Below are 19,000 nucleotides of genomic sequence, written 5' to 3' on the forward strand. Positions count from 1 at the left end.
AAAAGAAAGAAAAAGAAAATCAACTGCTGATCTCCCTAGAGAAGCTCACACCCACGTGGCTATGTCTAACTTTCTGAGATTCTCTGAGGAGCATGCAAGTGTCTTTTATGCCTAGGTGTCTCTCTCTTAATTCTTGTGCTTATGCCTGTATTTAAAACAGCTTTAGGCTGGGAGTTGTCGAATGCATCTTTAATCCTAGCACTGGGAAGACAGAAACAAGCAGATCTCTGTGAGTTCGAAGCCAACCTAGTATACACAGAGACTTCCAAGATAGCCAGCGTTATATGGTGAGGTCCCGTAGCAAATGTGTTCATGTAACTCTGGTTCATAAATCAGCTAGTGCTGGGTTCTTTTCAGCGTCAGGGCCATCAACTGAGCTCAAGTCCTTAAAAGGTTAGGGGAACTCCCCACTCTGCAGAGTGGAGCTGTGTCTCTGTCTTGTAACCGCGGATACTCAAGAATAGATATTCTGGCGGTCCTCTTACCTGCTTTCTGCAGGAAGATCGTTGCTTCAGGTCTTCCGAAGGGGTTTCTTCACGACAGGGCAATCTGCTTTAGACTGCGAGCCTCTGGGGTCTGTCTGTTCCCGGACCTGTGCTTCTGGAATCAGTTTTGTCGCCTCCCTTTAAGATTTGCAGCCCTGTTCCTAAATCAACAGGAAAACGTAAATCCTGCGATGTCCACGAATGAGTACATCAAAAACTACACCGCGCTTATTCACAAGAACGAACTCATCACTCTACTTCCAGTTAGCACGACTCTGGAGTCGCGAAAAGATGGCGTATGCCGCAATGACTTCTGGGCATTGAAGTCCTCCATGAGGATTGGCTGTCGGAGGGAGAAGAAGCTTTATTGTGATTGGGCGTGGTGAGAACCGTCCTAAGACGGCGATTTGCTATTGGCTAGGCTGTGCCCGTTGAGTTTGAATTGGGTGGCGGTTAGCGGAGGAGCCGCCCGTCCCTTAGCTGGAGCTGTGAGGGTTCCTCAGACTGTGTTTTGGGACCCGCAGGTAGGTTTCGGCAGAGTTCTGGAAACCTAGACTCCAACGACTGAACTTTCTCAGCTCTCCGACCGCTCACACCCTCTCTCCCCGTCTCAGTCGCGGAGCCGGCTGCTTGGCCCCTCGCTCGACTCAGCCAGGCGCCATGGCTCCCAAGAAACGCAGCAGCCGCGGAACCAAGACCAACACGCTGCGGAGCCGGAAGCTCGCCTCCTTCCTGAAGGACTTCGACCGCGAAGGTAAGGGGTGGATTCGCGTGATCGTGGGTTTTGGGTGGGTTGGGGCGCGGGTGCGACGGCTTCGCACACCTGACGCGGGATTCGTCCGCTTTCACCTCTTTGCAGTGCAAGTTCGAACCAAGCAAATTGAGTCCGACCGACAGACCCTCCTCAAGGAGGTGGAAAATCTGTACAACATCGAGATCCTTCGGCTCCCCAAGGCGCTGCAAGGGATGAAGTGGCTTGACTACTTCGGTAAGAGCTGCTAGCGTTTTCCCCGTGACCGACGAGTGCTTATCTTGAAAGCTTATTGTAGGGACTCATTCAGATGTCCCCTTCTTTTTTTTTTTTTTTTTTTTTTTTTGGTTTTTGGTTTTTGGTTTTTCGAGACAGGGTTTCTCTGTGTAGCCTTGACTGTCCTGGAACTCACTTTGTAGACCAGGCTGGCCTCGAACTCAGAAATCCGCCTGCCTCTGCCTCCCGAGTGCTGGGATTAAAGGCGTGCGCCACCACGCCCGGCAGATGTCCCCTTCTTAATAAGGTCTAAAATAACCACTGGTGGGAAATTGCCATCTGTCATAACTTATAAAAGGATGGTGGGCCCATAGGAAAGAAGTAGGCATGAATTACCCTTCAGATGAGCGCTATCAGGACAGTGCATCTCACCTTCCCTGTTGAATGGGAGAGCTTTAGAAGAGATATACCAGAAATAGCATGATGGAGGCCTGAAGGAAGAGGGGCGAAGCCGAGACCTCAAATTTGTAGTACAAAGTGAGCTGATAATTGAAGGTTTTCAGGGGTTGGGGGAGGCTGTTCTGCACTGACATGACCTAACCTATGCTAGCCTACCTGCCAATAGGCAAGGATGCAGTCACTCAGTAGGACAGTAAGAGTTGTCCTGCAGCTTAACAGCGGAGGGAGAGAACTGTAAGAGCAGGACGCACCATGTCTTCTCAGCATCTCTGTGTCCAGGGGGAGTGTTTCGGTAGAACACATCCATCTTTTGGGGAGACCCTACTGCTCAGTCCCACTGGAAACTGCCTGCCATTCAGCCCGTGGGTAGGCAAACCACTGTCCTTAGCAGGCCAGGTAACAGACAGTTTCGAGTTCTGGAACTGCATTTCTGTTACAGTTCCAAAAGAGCCGTGATGAGTTTGATTTCTGGGCACACTGAAATGTCAATTTCACACAATTTTCACACATCCGGGAAATACTTGTACAAATTCAGCCTTCTAAAATGAATGAATAAATTAAGAGAAAAATTATTTGGTTTTTGTCAGAGCTCATTTCGAACAATATCCTCAAACAGCTCTGTCTTGTGAACTACAAAGATAAGAGTGGGCCAGGCAGTGGTGGCACATGCCTTTAATCCCAGCACTTGGGAGGCAGAGGCAGGCGGATTTCTGAGTTCGAGGCCATCCTGGTCTACAGAGTGAGTTGGACAGCCAGGGCTACACAGAGAAACCCTGTCTCGAAGAACAAAAAACAAAAGACCAATCACAAATCATCATGGCCAGATGAATTAACGCAAGCGTTTTCATTAGTGTACACAGGCTGCCTCCCCCTAAGGCAGGGTTTGAGAGATCAGCATTTGGATGTGAGGAAGTCAAGTCTCTTACAGTGGTAGGGGGGTCTCCAAATGGGGGATTTAGCAAGCAAAATGGCGGAGTTACAGAAGCAGAACATAAGCAGAACAAGTTAGTCTCCTTCTGAAACAAAGCCCCGGTTGCCAGGTGAACATAACAAGATAATCACACCCGGGCAGTGGTGGCGCACGCTTTAATCCTAGCACTTGGGAGACAGAGGCCAGTACAGAGTGAGTTCTGGGACAGCCAGGGCTACACAGAGAAACCCTGTCTCGAGGAGAAAAAAAAAGATGAGAGTGGTTTTCTGACCAGGGGAAAACGCCAGCCCATTTCCCGCCATTTGTGAAACCCCTGAGGAAGTATGGAGGCTCCTTTCTCTCCAGCTGCTTCCTCTGCCTTCCTCATCACTGTATCTGCCAGTGTGTCTCCTCGTTCCTAGGTGCAAGGGCACGTTTTGCTAACAAGATTCTTCTGTCATGCCTTGTTAATCTTTCTGTTCATTCATTTCCACAAAGTTAAGTGTCAGTCACTAGGCTAGGCACTAAAGATGCACCTAGGAAAAGCAGACATTGTCCCCACCACAGGGCTAGTGGAGAAGGACCACTTAAAAATTCATACAGAATTTAGAAATAAAGTACTACAAACAAGATGAGAGTAGCAGCCAGTAAGTATGAACTGAATAAGCATTAATAGGATGAGCCAGTTTTGTTTTTGAGACAGGCTCTCTTTGTAGCCCTAATAACCCCAGCTATTCTGGAACTCTTATGTAAATCACGGTGGCCTTGAACACACTTGAGATCCACCTGCCAAAGTTCTAGGATTAAAGGCATGTGCCACCATGCTGGCAAGTAGACCAGTTTTAGAATGATAACATTGGGGCCCAGAGAGATACATTACTCAGGTTCTCACATATGGAGGCAGAGTCTGTTTGTTCCCCATCATTCTGTCTGTAAGGCCCAGGATCTTAACTGTAGACCCTGGATTCTATGAGGAGTTCTTTGTCTTTTTTTTTTTTTTAATTGTGGTCATTGTTTTGTTTTTGTCTTTTTCTTGAGACAGGGTTTCTCTGTGTAGCCCCAGCTGTCTTGGAATTCATTCTCTAGACCAGGCTTATTGATTTAACAAAATCTCAATAGTTTGATTTTCCCTATGAAGACTTGGGAGCCAGATGCTGAGGTGAGATCCTGCTAGCTCAGAGAGGCAGAGAGAGCACCCAGCTGACCTCCCCCCTCAGCTGATATCCCAAAAGGCATGCCTCTCCCAGGCCATCTCAAGAAACCTTCAAATTGAATGCTCCTCCCTTCTACTTCCTGTATGTCTCTCTATCCACCCTCCTGACTTGTTCTTACTCTCTATGGTTTTTCCTAATAATCGTATGCTCACTTCCTGTCAGCTGGTTGCCCTATGGTTGACTCTGTTTAGTCATATTTACAGTACTCAAGCAAAAAGCTCTTGGATTAAAGGTGTGTGTTAAGGCTGAGCCACACAACTAAAAATGAGTTTTTCTAGTAAATAACACAGTCCTGGGGTTCACAAATATTCTGTAACACAGGCTGGTGTCAGACTGTGAGATCCGCCTGCCTCTGCCTCCTAAGTACTAGGATTAAAGGCGTGCTCCATCACTTTTGGGACCGTGAAGACTTGTAATGAGGAGCTCACCTAAGCTTTCATTCTATATCTTTTTGCCAGGACCAAGGGATAGTATCTGGAAGTCAGTTCAGGCGGGAGTAGACATCTAAGTAGCTTTAGTAGCTTTTGAATAATTTGCTGTACTTTGTACATAAGTATTTACAGTTGGAAGTAGGTTTTTTTGTTTTGTTTTTTCCATTTTTCGAGACAGGGTTTCTCTGTGTAGTCCTGGCTGTCCTATAACTCACTCTGTAGACCAGGCTGGCCTCGAACTCAGAAATCTGCCTGCCTCTGCCTCCCCAGTGCTGGGATTAAAGGTGTGTGCCACCACACCTAGCTGAAGTAGTTTTAATGTGGCATTTGAGCTGAGTTTTATAGAATGAATAGAAGTTTTTAAGATACAGAAAAGTCTACTGATCAGAAGAAATACTTATATCCAAGCTCTGAGTCTGAGGATAGCCTGTTTAGGAAACAAGAGGAACTCTGAGGACAGAGATGGTAGAGCCACTAGCTACGACAGGGAGGGTCTCACTGGAGAAAGATCTCAAGATAGTACTAGAGGGAAGGCTTTGCTGCTCTGATTAAATAACACAGTCCTGGGGTTCACAAATATTCTGTAACACAGACTGGTGTCAGACTGTGAGAAAGAAAATTGGTGGTGCTAGAAAGGCAGTATCATTCAAACCTGAGAGTAACAAAATATGATGTTCTTTTTAAGCCCTAGGAGGAAACAAGCAGGCTCTGGAAGAGGCAGCAAAAGTAAGTGAACCATTTTGGTTTTGAGTTGGTCAGTTTGTAAGTTTAATTCTGTAAAAAAAAAAAAAAAAAAAAAAATCCAACTACTGCGTGTCTACTGTAGAAAAGGTTTTGTCAGGGGATATTATCTGTGTCAACTGAAAAACATTATACTTGTGTCCTTACTGTATACATGAAATCCAAATAGATCTCAGTCCTAAAAAAGGAGTGTGCTGTGTGACAGTCCCTCCTTCCATCTGTGAGCTGCTTCTCTGGGCTTGCAACAAACCATGGGTCAGAAATGTTCAGAAAAAATAGATTGTATCTACACTAAATATTTACATACTTATTCTCTAAGGGCTACAACTGAGCAACTATTTATATAGGATTTACCTCACGTTAAGTGTTCTGACTTGTTTAGAGAAAATTTAAACAAACTATAAGACATTTTAAGTTATACACAAATGCTACTCCATCTTATTTACTTTTTGATTTCCTGAGTCAGTCTCACACAGGCTGGCCAGGGACTCATTATCCTCCTGCCTACCTCCATGGGACCAAGGAACACAGGGTTATATGCATATTTGGAGATTTGTCTACCTTCTTGCCCACATGTTCTATATTGCCTTACCTTTTTAAGGATTTTTTTATTTAAATCCTTATATTTTTGCCTGCATGTATGTATGTGTACCACATGCATGCTTGGTTATGGATGTCAGAAGGTGTTGGATCCCTTGAACTGTTACAGAAGGTTGTGAGCCACCATGTAGGTAGGTCCTGGGAATTGAACTTGGGTCCTTTGTAAGAACAACTAGTGCTTTCAACCAGAGTTGTCTGTCCAGTCCCTACTCCCTGCCCTCTTAGTTTCATAAGACTACAGAAATGAGAGCATCTTGTATTAGAATATTTGGCCTTTTGTCCTGTGCAGCTCCATGGTCACAGTGGTAGGAGTTCTTTGCTAGTCACAGTGAACATCTGCTAGCCTTGCCTGGGTCTATATTAATGAAGTGACCTATAGAAAGTCCTCAGGCACACTGGATGGGGTGCTGTTTGCCAGGGAACTCAGCTATACCCTCAGAGGATTGGAGCTCAGAGCACATCCTATGGAATAAAGGCCTAAAAGTAAGCTGATCGCCTGTGGCCAACAGTCAGCCATGCCTGTGTTCCTCCACACGCCCCTAAACAAACAGGGTTCAAGAGCCACCGGGGTGGGTGGGAGTGCATAGCAGAAGGGCATGGGAGTTCTGTGGCCTGTCCCTAACACTTTGGTAGGGAAGTTTGTGTGTTTCCTCTTTCCTCTGAAGGATGAATAATGTTAATCTATGAAGTAAACTGGAAATGGTTGGATTACTTATAAACGTACACATGTAGATGAACATGGGGATTCATCAGAGGGTAGGGAAAGAAACTTGAAGTAAGGGCTTATACATAGGGGCTTGAGACCCTTGGAGGGAAAGAGGTGACTGCACATCATGGGAGGTGAGGAAAAGAGCCCAAGGAGATCAGAGGTCATCCTGTTTACACAAGCTGTCTCCTAGGCCATCCAGCTAACCTCTGCCTGGGCCAGCGTTAGCCTTGCAGTCTACCTGTGCAGATCTTCTTAGGCAGCTGGGACCTCTGCTGACAAGGCTCTGCCCGCCTCTGCTGTTTGCTACTGCAGAGAAGGTGGAGTGGATTTCACCAAAGAGCTTCTCAGAGGTAGCCTGGGTCCACCCATAGAAGCCTGTAAGTCTGAGTAACCAACTGGAAAGGTGCCAGAGAAGTGTATTTGGGAAGGGATATTTCTTTCCCCCACAATCTTTCTCTTTCCCCTTTGTAGTAATTTTTATCATAAACTAGCCAGGCGTGGTGGCGCATGCCTTTAATCCCAGCACTCGGGAGGCAGAGGTAGGTGGATTTCTGAGTTTGAGGCCAGCCTGGTCTACAAAGTGAGTTCCAGGACAGCCGGGGCTACACAGAGAAACCTTGTCTCGAAAAACCAAAAAAAAAAAAAAGAAAGAAAATTCAATATCATAAACTGCCCGATGGAGGGCTGGCAAAATGGCTCAGTAGGTAGACATTACAACTGGCAAGTTGGGTTAAATACCTGGAGCCCAGATAGAAGGTAGAAGGAGAAGAGCATTTGATCAAAGGTGTCCTCTGACCACATGAAGGCTTAGACATGTGCACACACCCATGAGTACATGAAGTTAAAGTATTTCTCTGGGTTGAGAGAGCAGCTTTGGCTCACACAGTAGTGGGGACCCTATTTGTAGCCATGGATCAGAATGGAAGGGAAGGGAACTTAAGGCTGCTGTCAGGTAGGTCGTGGGGAGGATCACAGGACCAGATAGCATTCTTAGATAGATGGTACTTTTGATCACAGACATGGTTCGTGTTATGCAGAGTATCATAGGAAAGGGTGGACTTGTCATTCCTAAACCGTCAGAGGGAATCAGTTCCGTTTTGATAGCTTCCTTGTGGTTTTTTTTACCCTAAACTTGCAAGGGAAGTAGAGAACCTTAGAGGTTAAATGCCTTTAAATCTATTAAGTTGTGAGCAAGCCTAGGAGACTGGGTAACATAGAGACTGACTGGCCTTGTCACGCCACCCTGCTGAGTGATACTGATACTCCCTAGAGGCTCAGCACACCACAACTTTTTATATTCTCTCCTAGCACCATCCCAAGGCTGAGGGCAGCAAAGAGAGGCAAAAATGAAGGATGCATTTGTTCAGACAGTAGCCACATCTGTGATGGCCAGCAGCCATGTTACTAGTTGCTGCCATTTCGAACAGGACAGACAAAGAATGATCTTGGCCTTGCAGAAAGTTCTATTGGGCAGAGTTGGGAACTAGTCTGCCATTGACTTCCACAGAGTATGTTGGCATGATAAAATTGTATATAAATTGTGTGTCCACACACTTGTCTATTTTCGTGGGAAGAAAGTTTATCATAGTTTGTATGAGTTCATCAAAACTGGAGTCTTTGGTTGAAAGGATACAGTGACTTAGGGTTCATAGTCTCACTGAGTAGCAGGCATCCATCAGCTTCAGCAGTTATGTTAGTTAGAAGCCAGTGTTGAGTTAGGGAGGTAAAGCATTGGGGACCTGTGCTATAGAAGGGTGGAAACACGTGGGCAGACCAGGAGCCAGTAAAGCATCTTAGTCCACACTCTGTCTCATTGCAATAGGTTCCATGACTCATCCCCCTGCAGAGAGCCAGATTTAATGTTTCAAAACATTCGAGATGACTCACACTCATTAGCTAATATGTCTCTCTTGTTTTAAGTTACTTAGATAATACAGAACTGCAAATAAGCCTTGTGCTGCAGTGTGGGAGATCCAACACTACCACATCAAACTGAGAGGATCCCAACTTTAGCTTTGATTTGAAACCTAGGGAAGGAATGATACTTTGACCCCAAAGCTCTGGCCTAGATTTATTGGGGCTCCGAATAGCCAGGCTCTCCTTGAGCATGTTGGTCCTCCTTCCTCAGCCTTACAAATGGTGGAGTTTCAGGTGTAGTGATTCCCTAGGAAGACTCACAGGCCTCAGCCTATAGTTATACACATGGCGATGACACTTATCCCAAGAGTACAAAACAGTGAGCAAGGGACAATAGGACGTGTCCCATGTAGTTCAGAGGAAGTCACGCATCTGGACATGGTGGTGTATCCCGCTAATTCAAGCATTCGGGAGCAGTGGTAGCTGGATCTCTGGAGATAGGGGCCAGCCTAGTCTACATAGTGAATTCTGTGATAGCCAGGGATTCATAGAGTGACCTTGTCTTAACAAAACAAAACCAGGGGAAGCCAGGTATAAGCTTCCAGGAGTCTCCCTCCAGTGGAGTCGCAGGACAAGCTTAAATCAATGTACCTGAACTGTTGTCTTAGCACACAAGCTCATTCAAGACGCCATATAGAATTACTGAGTCTTAGACACTTGACATAGAAAGGCAGGTGTTAATAACATGTAAACTTTATTTGCATGAAAATTAAGCACAGAGAGAGCTATTCTAGGACTCCTGGAATCCTTGGTCTCAGTAGACAGCCAAGATCCAACCTTGCAGTCAGGCCTGTGGTGTTAACTCTTACACTGTGTCAGTGGCCTGCCACCAGCAGTGAGCTCGAAGCCTACCGTCATTACTACATACAGATGGTGCAAAGTTGGCAGCAGTGTCCCGCTTCCTTTTTAACAGCATGGTAGACAACATTAGTCTGTTAGAGAACTGTTTCTTGCTGAGCATAGACAGTCTCAGAGTGACCTCCTGATCCCTCTCTGCGATCTTGATCCACTCATCCTCCTGTGTCAAGTCATGGTTACAAGTGTCCCATGAAGAAAGGACTGACCACGAACTCAGTGTCCTCTTGGCTGAGTAGGGAGACCCTGTCTCAAACAACTAGTATACAAATAAAATGGAAAAAGGGTTTTGAATTTTGCAAAGAGTGTGTATGTGTGTATAAAAACATACATACATACATGTGCATGTATGTGTGTACATATACATGCACACACACACACACACTCCCTTCTAAACAAGTGAAGTAATTAATCGTAGCCTTCCTCTGAGGAATGACAGAAGAGACAAGGAAATAGAACAAGGAAAGAATGAATGTGTAGCCAGAAGCAGGTTATTGGCAAGATCTTTGGTCTTGCGTTGTGTGGTAGGTTTATAATTCATTTGTACCTTAACTTGCTATTTCTTATATGTGCTGGCTTATACTTATTATTTCTTATACTACTTTTGGCTGTTTGTCACAGGCTGATCGAGACATCACAGAAATAAACAATTTAACAGCTGAAGCTATTCAGACACCTTTGAAATCTGTTAAAAGTGAGTACTTTCCCCCTTTTTTGGTATAATTTTGTTTGTATATGTTTATGGTGTGTGTGAGAGCACAGATAAATGTGTGAGTGTGTGTGGAGGCAGAGGCTGCTGACCTTGGGTGTTAGCCACTCTCCACTTTAATGACAGAGTCTCTTGCTGAACTCAGAGCTTACCTCTTCGTTAGCCAACTTGCCACATGCCCTGTCTCCATCCATGGGATTATGGACGGGCATTTCCCTGGGTTCTACGTGTCTGAACTCTGTTCCTCACACTTGTTTACATGGCAAGCATGTATCCACTGACCATCTCTCGAGACCTTTAATGGTGTAAGTCAGAGTCTCAGTGTGCAGCATAAGTGAGCCTGGAGCTGTCTATCCTCCTGCCTCAGTGCTGAGGTTAGAGACAGTGCCAGCATGCCTGGTGTAAGGGCATTTCAAACCCTTGTGGAACAAAGAGCTGAGGTCCAGGGAGCTTTGTTGGCTTCTCAGACCAGGCCTCACTAGTGTCTCTCTGTTAAGTATAAAATTTTGATTTGGGTCACGGTATTCAGTGGTTGCAAGACTAATGTGTGAGCTAAAGTAAAAATGAAAGGAGAGGGAAGTCTGTGCTGAAGACGGGCCTCGGTGCCTGTGCACTTTCTCCAGAAGTATAAGGGAGACTCCCTGGCATCCTCAGCAGGCCTGAAGAGAATCTCAGAGAAACACTTGTCAGCATTAAATTGTGACTGCATTCATAGATCTGCCTGTGCAAAATCTTCTCACATGTATGCCCCATGCTGTGAGACTTGTTACATTTACTTATTTGGGAAAAGGGTGGTGTGTGCCGGTAGGACAAATTACAGTAGCTGGTTCTCCTGTAGACATGGATCAAAGGGACTGGACTCAGGATATAAGGCATGGTGGCAAGTTTACCCACTGAACCATCTTGTCAGCCCCTTGGGAAGCCAAGCTATAAGTAATGAGCATGGAATCAGGCTGAGTGAATTAAAACCTGTACCTTAAAGCGGGGCAGTGGTGGTGCACACCTTTAATCCCAGCAATTGGGAGGCAGAGGCAGGCGGATTTCTGAGTTCGAGGCCAGCCTGGTCTACAGAGTGAGTTCCAGGACAGTAGGGCTACACAGAGAAACCCTGTCTCAGTTTAAAAAAAAAAAAAGAACTGGACCACATGTCACTGCCATTGCTCAGTGGCAGCTCGATGCATTCAACCTAGATGAAGGCAGGCCTGAACCATGGCCTGGATGTGCAGGCCACTTTCTGGGCTGATTAGCACTGAACCTGAACCATTGCTAATTCTGTGAGCCTCTGTCCACTACACCTGTCCTGTAGACTGAAGAGAGCACGGGTGTTTGCCTGCTGCACATAGGATAGGACTCAGAGTTCCTAGTCTTGTTCAGTGTGCTAGGTCCACTATCTGTTTGTTTGTTTGTTTGGGTTTTGTTTTGTTAAGATGGGATCTGTCAGGCTGGTGAGATGGCTCAGTGGGTAAGAGCACCCGACTGCTCTTCCGAAGGTCCAGAGTTCAAATCCCAGCAACCACATGGTGGCTCACAACCATCCGCAATGAGATCTGGCGCCCTCTTCTGGAGTGTCTGAAGACAGCTACAGTGTACTTACATATAATAAATAAATAAATCTTTTAAAAAAAAAAAGATGGGATCTGTCTACATAACCCTGACTGTCCTGGAACTCACTATATAGATCAGATTGGCCTTGAGCTGGCAGAGGTCCACCTGCCCCTGCCTCCCAGACACTGGAGTTAAACGTGTACACCATTACTTCTGGCCTCCACTGTCACTTAGGTGTTTAGATGATACCACCTTCTCTTTGAGTTCCGCAAGTTTTGCTTGGCTGAGGGGTTAGCAGGTGGACTGTGTCTTCTGATTTCACCCCAAGACTAAATACAGCAGGGCCATCATCAACCAACGGTTAACAAGTGTTCTTATAACTCTTTGACGTTACAGCTATGTAGGAAGCTGTTTTAAAATGAACAACAAAACCATACTTGGTGGGACACACACCTGTCATCCTAGTACTTGGGAGGTGGAGGCAGGGGTCTGAGTAGTTCAAGCTCAGCCTCAGCTACAGTGAGTATGAGGCCAGCCTGGGCTAAACATGCACGCATGCACACATGCTTCAACCACTCTGATTGGTTGATTGTTTGCCTTTGTTTAAATCCTTGTATAAAAGATTTCCTAGAGGGCTAGAGAGGGCATGGTTAATAACACTTGTTGCCCTTGCAATGGATTCAAATTAAGTTCCCAGCACTAATGTGGTAGGTCACACCTGTGACTCCAGTTCCAGGGGATCTGATCCCCTCCTCTGACTTCCTCGGCCCCAGGTAGGCATGTGATGTATACATAATTTTATGTATTGCACGCATAAAATAAAAATTAACAATCAACAATCGGAGTAGTTGAAGAACTACATAATAGTACTGTAGGGCTAGTTCAGCATTCTGAATAAGACAGAGTTGGCCCAAAATGATGGCATACACTTCTAAACCCAGAACTTGGGACGCTAAAGCATGAGAATTCCAAGTTCGAGGGCAGCTTGGGTTATATAGTGAATTTGAAGCCAGCCAAGGGTATGTAGCAAGGCCCTATCTCAAAAACAAACACACACACACCACAAATGGAAAAATTACTAAAGAAGAAACTGAGATGAGCGTGAGACCTGGTGCTGCGGCTTTCTAGTCCAGCCAGCTTTAAGGAAAACTCGCTGGTTGCCTTGTCTGTAACTGAGGCAACTAAATCTGTGCCTGTAGTTGTTATTTGTGGACCGAATGAACAAAAGGCCCATTGGCAATATGAAACACAAGTTAAGAACTACTAGTTATAACATTACTATTTATAAATGACGTAATTATCTTGGAAGAAACAAGGATTACCAGGGATGTTTAAGATGTATGAGTGAGCCGGGCGTGGTGGCGCACGCCTTTAATCCCAGCACTCGGGAGGCAGAGGCAGGCGGATTTCTGAGTTCGAGACCAGCCTGGTCTACAAAGTGAGCTCCAGGACAGCCAGAGCTATAAAGAGAAACCCTGTCTCGAAAAACCAAAAAACAAGATGTATGAATGATTCCAGTGGAAATAGCAAGTTCTCATCTTTAAGGGGCTTTTACGTGGAAGGCAGTGCTATGAACCCCGCTGAGCAGAACAGGTTCTCACAGAAATAACTCCTAAAACTGTTTCTTATAGAGCGAAAGGTAATCGAGGTGGAGGAATCGATAAAGGAAGAAGAAGAAGAGGAAGAAGAAGGAGGAGGAAGAGGAGGAGGAAGAACAAGAAAGAGCCATAAGAATCTTCGATCTGCAAAAGTAGGGAGTCAAGTAGTTAAGAATATGTGCTAACAGGAAATATGCAAATACAGAAATGTGTGGGGTGAGGCTGGAGAGATGGTTTGGCAGTTAGCACATGGGCTTCTCTGGCAGAAGACCCGGGTTCATTTCTTAGTGTCATGTGGTGGCTCACAACTATATAACTCCAGTTCCAAGCTTTCTGACATCTTCTAGCCTCCACAGCCCCCAGGCACACAATGCTACGCACATACATATCTGCAAACAAAACACCCGTGTGCATAAAGCAATTTTTTTTCAATGTGAAACCCAGTGCTGTGCTGGCAGAGCTCATAGGTTGAGAAGTCTGCACTCAGTGTCAGTTGATAGCACAGGTCACTGTCGGACAAGTGGGAAGTGCATTGGGAAGAGGAGGGAGTGGGAAACGTTAGGACACACACAGCCAGTCCTTCCTTTCAGAGCGAGCTTCGCTAGTTAAGTAGGGGACAACAGCTTGGGACAGGCGAGGGAAAATCTTTCCAAGGAACAGGAAGAGGTTTGAGACCAGATAATGGAGGGCCCAGTGGCCCGAGCTTGAGTTTCCGTTCTGCCAGCTAGGCAATGGTAAGAGCCGGTGATATTTCAAAACTACTCAGAATAAATGGAAGAGGACAGGGAACCCAGCCAGGATAACCTGGAGTTCAATGCCTTGAAAAAAAAAAAAAAAAGAGTAGGGATTATTTTGGGGTGAGTTCTCTGAACGACGTATGCTCGGTTGGCCTAAGAAATGAGGAAGCTGAGATGATCAATGCTCTCTGGAGCAGACAGCTGCTATCCAGTGGCTGTAGGACCCTGGAGGCAGAGTGGCTGGTTAAGGTGCCAGGGCTGCACCTGCCAGCTGCCTGCCCTGCTGAGTTAGGGACTTTTCAGGATATCTGGGCTACATGGAATTCTAGCATGGAGCTCCGCAGGGTGGAGAGAGAGGAGAGAGATTCTGATGCTTGGGTCTTTATACATTCATATGGGCACTAGATGGGAGGTGGAAAGGAATTCCTGATGAAAACTCACACAGACAACAAGAAAGAGAGATGCAGGGTCTGGGGAGATGCACAGGATTCTTGTCAGGCATTCCCAGATCAGATGAGGACTGCAGAGTGTTCCCTGCATTGGGCACCTGGGATGTCCTGAGTGACCCTATAGTGGTACTTTAAGGAACATAGTGGGAATGAGCCACCCTGACCAGCTCCAAAGTCAGTGAGAGAACAAGTGTCTCGAACAAGGTGGAGGGGGCACTGGAGGAAAACACCCAGCATCTCTCTCTGCTCTCCACAGGGCCACTTGTGTCTGGGTGCGTGCGCGTGCAGACACACAAGAGTTCCCTTTAATCTTGGCCCACATCCTCTATTTCAGAGTTCTCAGGTTCTACATATTTTAATCACTAAATTCACATAATTTAGCTTGGTTAGGTTTTTAAGGCAGTCTCACTGTAGCCCAGGCTGGCCTTAAACTCACTGTCCCCATGTCCGCCCACCTGGTGCTGTTGTGCTCAACTGGGACGAACCTTCTTAGGTTGAGTTTTATTTTTCCTTTCAAAACCTGGTTCTTCTCCGTTTTTTATCTTTCTCCTTTGCCAGGCTTTGAGTGACTTCAGGTTTGTGCCTTTAGGTCAAAAGATGCCTTCCATCCAAGAAGAGAACCCAGTCCATACAAGGAAGAGGCAGAAGTAAAAGGTGACTGATCTTCCAGGAAGAGATGTGCTGTTTGCTTTCCTTGGCCAATCTCCTCCAGTGTGGCAGAAATAGAGGCAGACAAGCTCTGGGGAATGAGTGGGGAGCAGCTGGAGCCACCTAATATGGGCACTGGGGACCGAATTTGGGTCCTCTGGAAAAGCAGGAAGTGCTCCAACCATAGAGCCCCCTTTCCAGCCCTGTAATTTCTTGAAATGACCCTCCTGGCCCTGCTAAGTTAGGAATCTGCATGGTTTCAAATGGGTCTTGGACTCCACAGGAACCCTTTGTGAGGAAGGAGGTACAATTCAAGGACTTGTGGCTGCATGTCTCTTGAAGGAGAGCAGGCCCTATCAGGGCACTGACTACAGATAGCAGCCAGCTGCCAGAGAGAATGGAGCCTTTCACAGTGCACACTCATGGTCCACAGGCTCTTCCACCTGGCTGAGGATTCGCATGCTGCCACAGACTGTGGGGCTCAGCCTCTCTGCTCCTCACTACTGTGTGATCGCAGGGAAGTTCTTACGGGCATGAACTTCTGCAGCCATAATGAATGTAAACTGTGCTCCCTCCCAGGCAGCTCGGAGGCTGCACAATGTGATAGGTGCAGGACACCGTCTGACATGACCTCTGTGGCTACTGTCATCCTTGCACCTGTGACTTGAAACCCCTCATGGCTGTCTCTATCTTACCTGCAGGTTAAGCCATGACTTTGTGACGCCAGCTATGAGCAGGCTGGAGCCGTCTCTGGTGAAACCAACCCCAGGCATGACACCTAGGTTTGACTCCCGGTGAGTACCGAGAGTGACAGTTGGATTGGGGAGCCCAGTAGTGCACAGCACGGGGTAGAACAGCTGATGCCCCTGAGATACCGCAGAGCACAGCTGAGGTCACTGTTGGCCCCTGTCCCAACCCCACTCCCGATCCTCACTCGAGGAACATAGGTCTGTGGTGAGTGGGCAGCCTCTGCTTTTAGCCTCTCTCACTCTGGTCAGATGACATTTAAATAGGAATAGTTGCTTACGTCTGTACCTTCGGAAAGAAGGAAAGTCATATCACCTTTCCTGAAGCCAGCATAACACGACTGTTTACAGCAGAAGTTAATACCTGCCCTGGGGGCTGGTTGATTGCAGGAAACCTGTGCAGTCTTTAAGGGCATGGTGGTAGCATGGCCTAGTGATCCCAACAGGTAATCCCAGCCTTCTGGAGTTGGAGGCAGGAAGATCAGCCCAAGGTCATCCTTGGCTATAAAGCCAGTTTAAAGCCACAGTGTACTGTCTTGAGAAGGGTGGTCTGGGGCTCAGTGTGATGGAGTCTGGGAATCAGCTGCCTTTGACCTGAGAGCTCCTGAGGACGGGAGCACAGGACCACACGCATGTGGGTAATGGGCGGGCACCTGTGCAGAGCTTTGGTCTTGGATTTGCTTGGGTACAAGTTGGCTTTTCCTGGATGCATGTTTGAGTGCAGCCTCCTTTCTCCAGCTGTGTTTAGTCATTGCAGCTTGAAAAATGTTCTCCTGTAATTTAGAATTTGCCTTCTTAGAAACGTGACTTGAAAACTAGTGCTTGAGATGAGATGAGTTTGGAAGGGTTTGTGTCATGATTCAGTCTGCCCAGCCATCTTCACAGAGTTCTCCACCCCTTAGGGTCTTCAAGACTCCAGGGCTACGCACTCCAGCAGCCAAAGAGCAAGTTTACAACATCTCCATCAATGGCAGCCCTCTCGCAGACAGCAAAGAGATCTCCCTCAGTGTGCCCATAGGTGGCGGTGCGGTAAGTGGCACCCTGGAAAGGCAGGCCAGTGCAACCTCTCTCTTCCCTGAGGTGTTTACCAACACTTGCTTCAGAGACTCTGAAGAGGCCCTCAGAGGGCTGATCCTCAGCTCTCGGAGCCTAGTGTTCTCTCCCAGGCTCGAAGCCCATCTGCCCCTCAGCTGCCTTCTGCTGCCTGCGAGAAGCATCGTCTGTGGGGTGTGCAGCAGTGGGCACTAGAGGGAGTGCAGAGGAAGGCACGGCTGGGTGGGACAGTGGGGCTCCAGAGATCCTAAAACAAGCTGGCCTGGCTTGTTGGTGCTTTGGAGAGCAGGTTAGCAGTTTGGCCTGCACGAGAGAAGGGGCCTGACCTCCCATGTGGATGTGTGCTGTTGTACTTGGATAACCCAGCTAGTGGTCCACGGACAGTACTGATGGTGCCATTGTCTCCTGAGGGCTAACATCCACCTGCATCGTCCTTTCTCCATCCCGGCTGATTTCTGTCACTATATGCAGACTATCAGGGAGACCCTGGGAGCGAGCACTGGCTGCTGACTGGAGTGTTTCACCCTTTCTCCCCCATCTAGAGCTTGCGGTTATTGGCCAGTGACTTGCAGAGGATTGATATTGCTCAGCTGAATCCAGAGGCCCTGGGAAGCATTCGAAAGCTCTCGGTGAGTCCCAGACTCGCCTCCACAGGGAGGAGGTTGCCCTTGACACTGGCCTTTGTGGGATTCTGAGAAGCACAGTCCAGCTCTTACTTTACTCTTCTTTCTCAAGAGGAACAGCCTGTCAGCTGTGCTTGGGTGTGGGTGGAAGCCTGAGCTAAAGGCATGGCTGCTGGAAGTCCAGTCTGTGTACATCAGTGAAGGGTAGGTACCACAGGAGTAGGACAAGCCTGGAGCTGGGATCCTAATACGTACTAATACGTACATCAGGGGAGAGTCATCCTCCAGCATCCGAGTGCCTCACTGCCTCGTTTAAGAAATGAGTCTCAGCCGGGCGTGGTGACGCACGCCTTTAATCCCAGCACTCGGGAGGCAGAGGCAAGCCGATTTCTGAGTTCAAGGCCAGCTTGGTCTACAATGTGGGTGCCAGGACAGCCAGGGCTACACAGAGAAACCCTGTCTCGAAAAACAAACAAACAAACAAAAAAAAACCAAACAAAAAAAAAAAAAGAAATGAGTCTCCACTCAGATCCAGGCTTGGGAAGCTGGAGAGACAAGAGCACTTGTGCTTGCAGAGAACCCAGGTTTGGCTTTCGGCAAACATGGCAGTTCATCTGTAACTCTAGTTCAGGGGATCCAGTGCATTTTCTGGCCTCCACAGACACTAGACACCTCCACACACATACAATAAAAATAAACAGATCTTTAAAACCAATCCTGTGCTTGAGTAGACTTAAGAGCTGACTGGACTAGTGTGCCGAGCACATCTTGAATGACCTTTCCTTGTTTCAGAGCCGCCTTGCCCAGATCTGCAGCAGCATACGGACGGGCCGATGAGAGGACAACAGGGCACACAAGTGGCAGCAGGGACTGCAGTAGCAGAGTGCACACATCTGTCCTTCTGTGGGGTGCTTCACTGCCAACACCTGCAATGGTGCTTGTCTCTCTGACAGCTATGGTGTCTTGCTGCACACTTCTAGTTAGTGGGAATTTAGATGGGGAGCACAGGGCTAGTCAGGGCCTTTGTGTCCTTGGTGCGGAGTGACTGAGAACTGTATGGTTTGAGGTCCCACCGGGGATAAACACTGCTTAGAGCACTGTCCTAAAGGCCTCCAGGCCCAGGCAGGCTATGCAGTCAGCAGTAGGGTCTGTGCTCCATGCAGGTCCAGGTGCACGGCTCTCGCTGTTCTGTTCTGTTGTCATTTGTGCCTCTATGGGCAGATGTGTTTCAAGTTGGTTTTCTGTTGCTGAGGCTTTCATACACATCAGTTACCATCTCAGCTGATTTGTCTACTGAAAGCTTGCTGTTTTCAATAAATCTTAGTTTGCTGTGGTTTTAAGTCAGTCCTTGGTCATCTGCATTCACTCTGGTTATTTGGGAGCTGCAGCTACATGGGCATGCCTGGACAGCTGCCTTCTCAGGAGTGTGGAAACATTTCCCCAAGATTCAGGGTTGTGGTAACTCAGACCAGGCGTGTTCCCCACACATTGTCCCAGGAGCTTAGGAGGATGGACCATCAGAGGGTGGGACTTGGCTCACTTCCCTCTCTACACTGATACTGTTCCGTGCAGTTTGGTTCCTGGGTCCCTCCATTGAGCTACCT

At 47.3% G+C, this 19,000-nt stretch overlaps 1 protein-coding gene across 1 annotated transcript; it reads left to right on the forward strand.

Moving 5' to 3' along the window:
- The first annotated feature begins 927 nt into the window (after positions 1-927).
- Positions 928-18,736, forward strand: Cdca8 (cell division cycle associated 8). The gene is made up of 11 exons (XM_021160240.2): positions 928-1,009; positions 1,100-1,239; positions 1,345-1,473; positions 5,152-5,192; positions 9,910-9,982; positions 13,174-13,292; positions 14,916-14,980; positions 15,676-15,768; positions 16,623-16,749; positions 17,316-17,402; positions 18,189-18,736. The coding sequence occupies exons 2-11, from the start codon at positions 1,146-1,148 to the stop codon at positions 18,231-18,233; spliced, it is 873 nt and encodes a 290-aa protein (XP_021015899.1). The 5' UTR covers positions 928-1,009; positions 1,100-1,145; the 3' UTR covers positions 18,234-18,736.
- Positions 18,737-19,000: the final 264 nt, after the last annotated feature.

This window comes from Mus caroli, unplaced genomic scaffold (assembly GCF_978045245.1).
Source record: "Mus caroli unplaced genomic scaffold, Mus_caroli_1 scaffold_6, whole genome shotgun sequence".
Lineage (NCBI taxonomy): Eukaryota > Metazoa > Chordata > Mammalia > Rodentia > Muridae > Mus > Mus caroli.

Bases quoted from the DNA above. Each gene is read 5' to 3' on its own strand.
- Cdca8 (XM_021160240.2), top strand. From the start codon at position 1,146: ATGGCTCCCAAGAAACGCAGCAGCCGCGGAACCAAGACCAACACGCTG. The intron at 5,193-9,909 runs GTAAGTGAACCA...TGTTTGTCACAG, and splicing joins CTCTGGAAGAGGCAGCAAAA to GCTGATCGAGACATCACAGA. The intron at 9,983-13,173 runs GTGAGTACTTTC...TGTTTCTTATAG, and splicing joins ACCTTTGAAATCTGTTAAAA to AGCGAAAGGTAATCGAGGTG.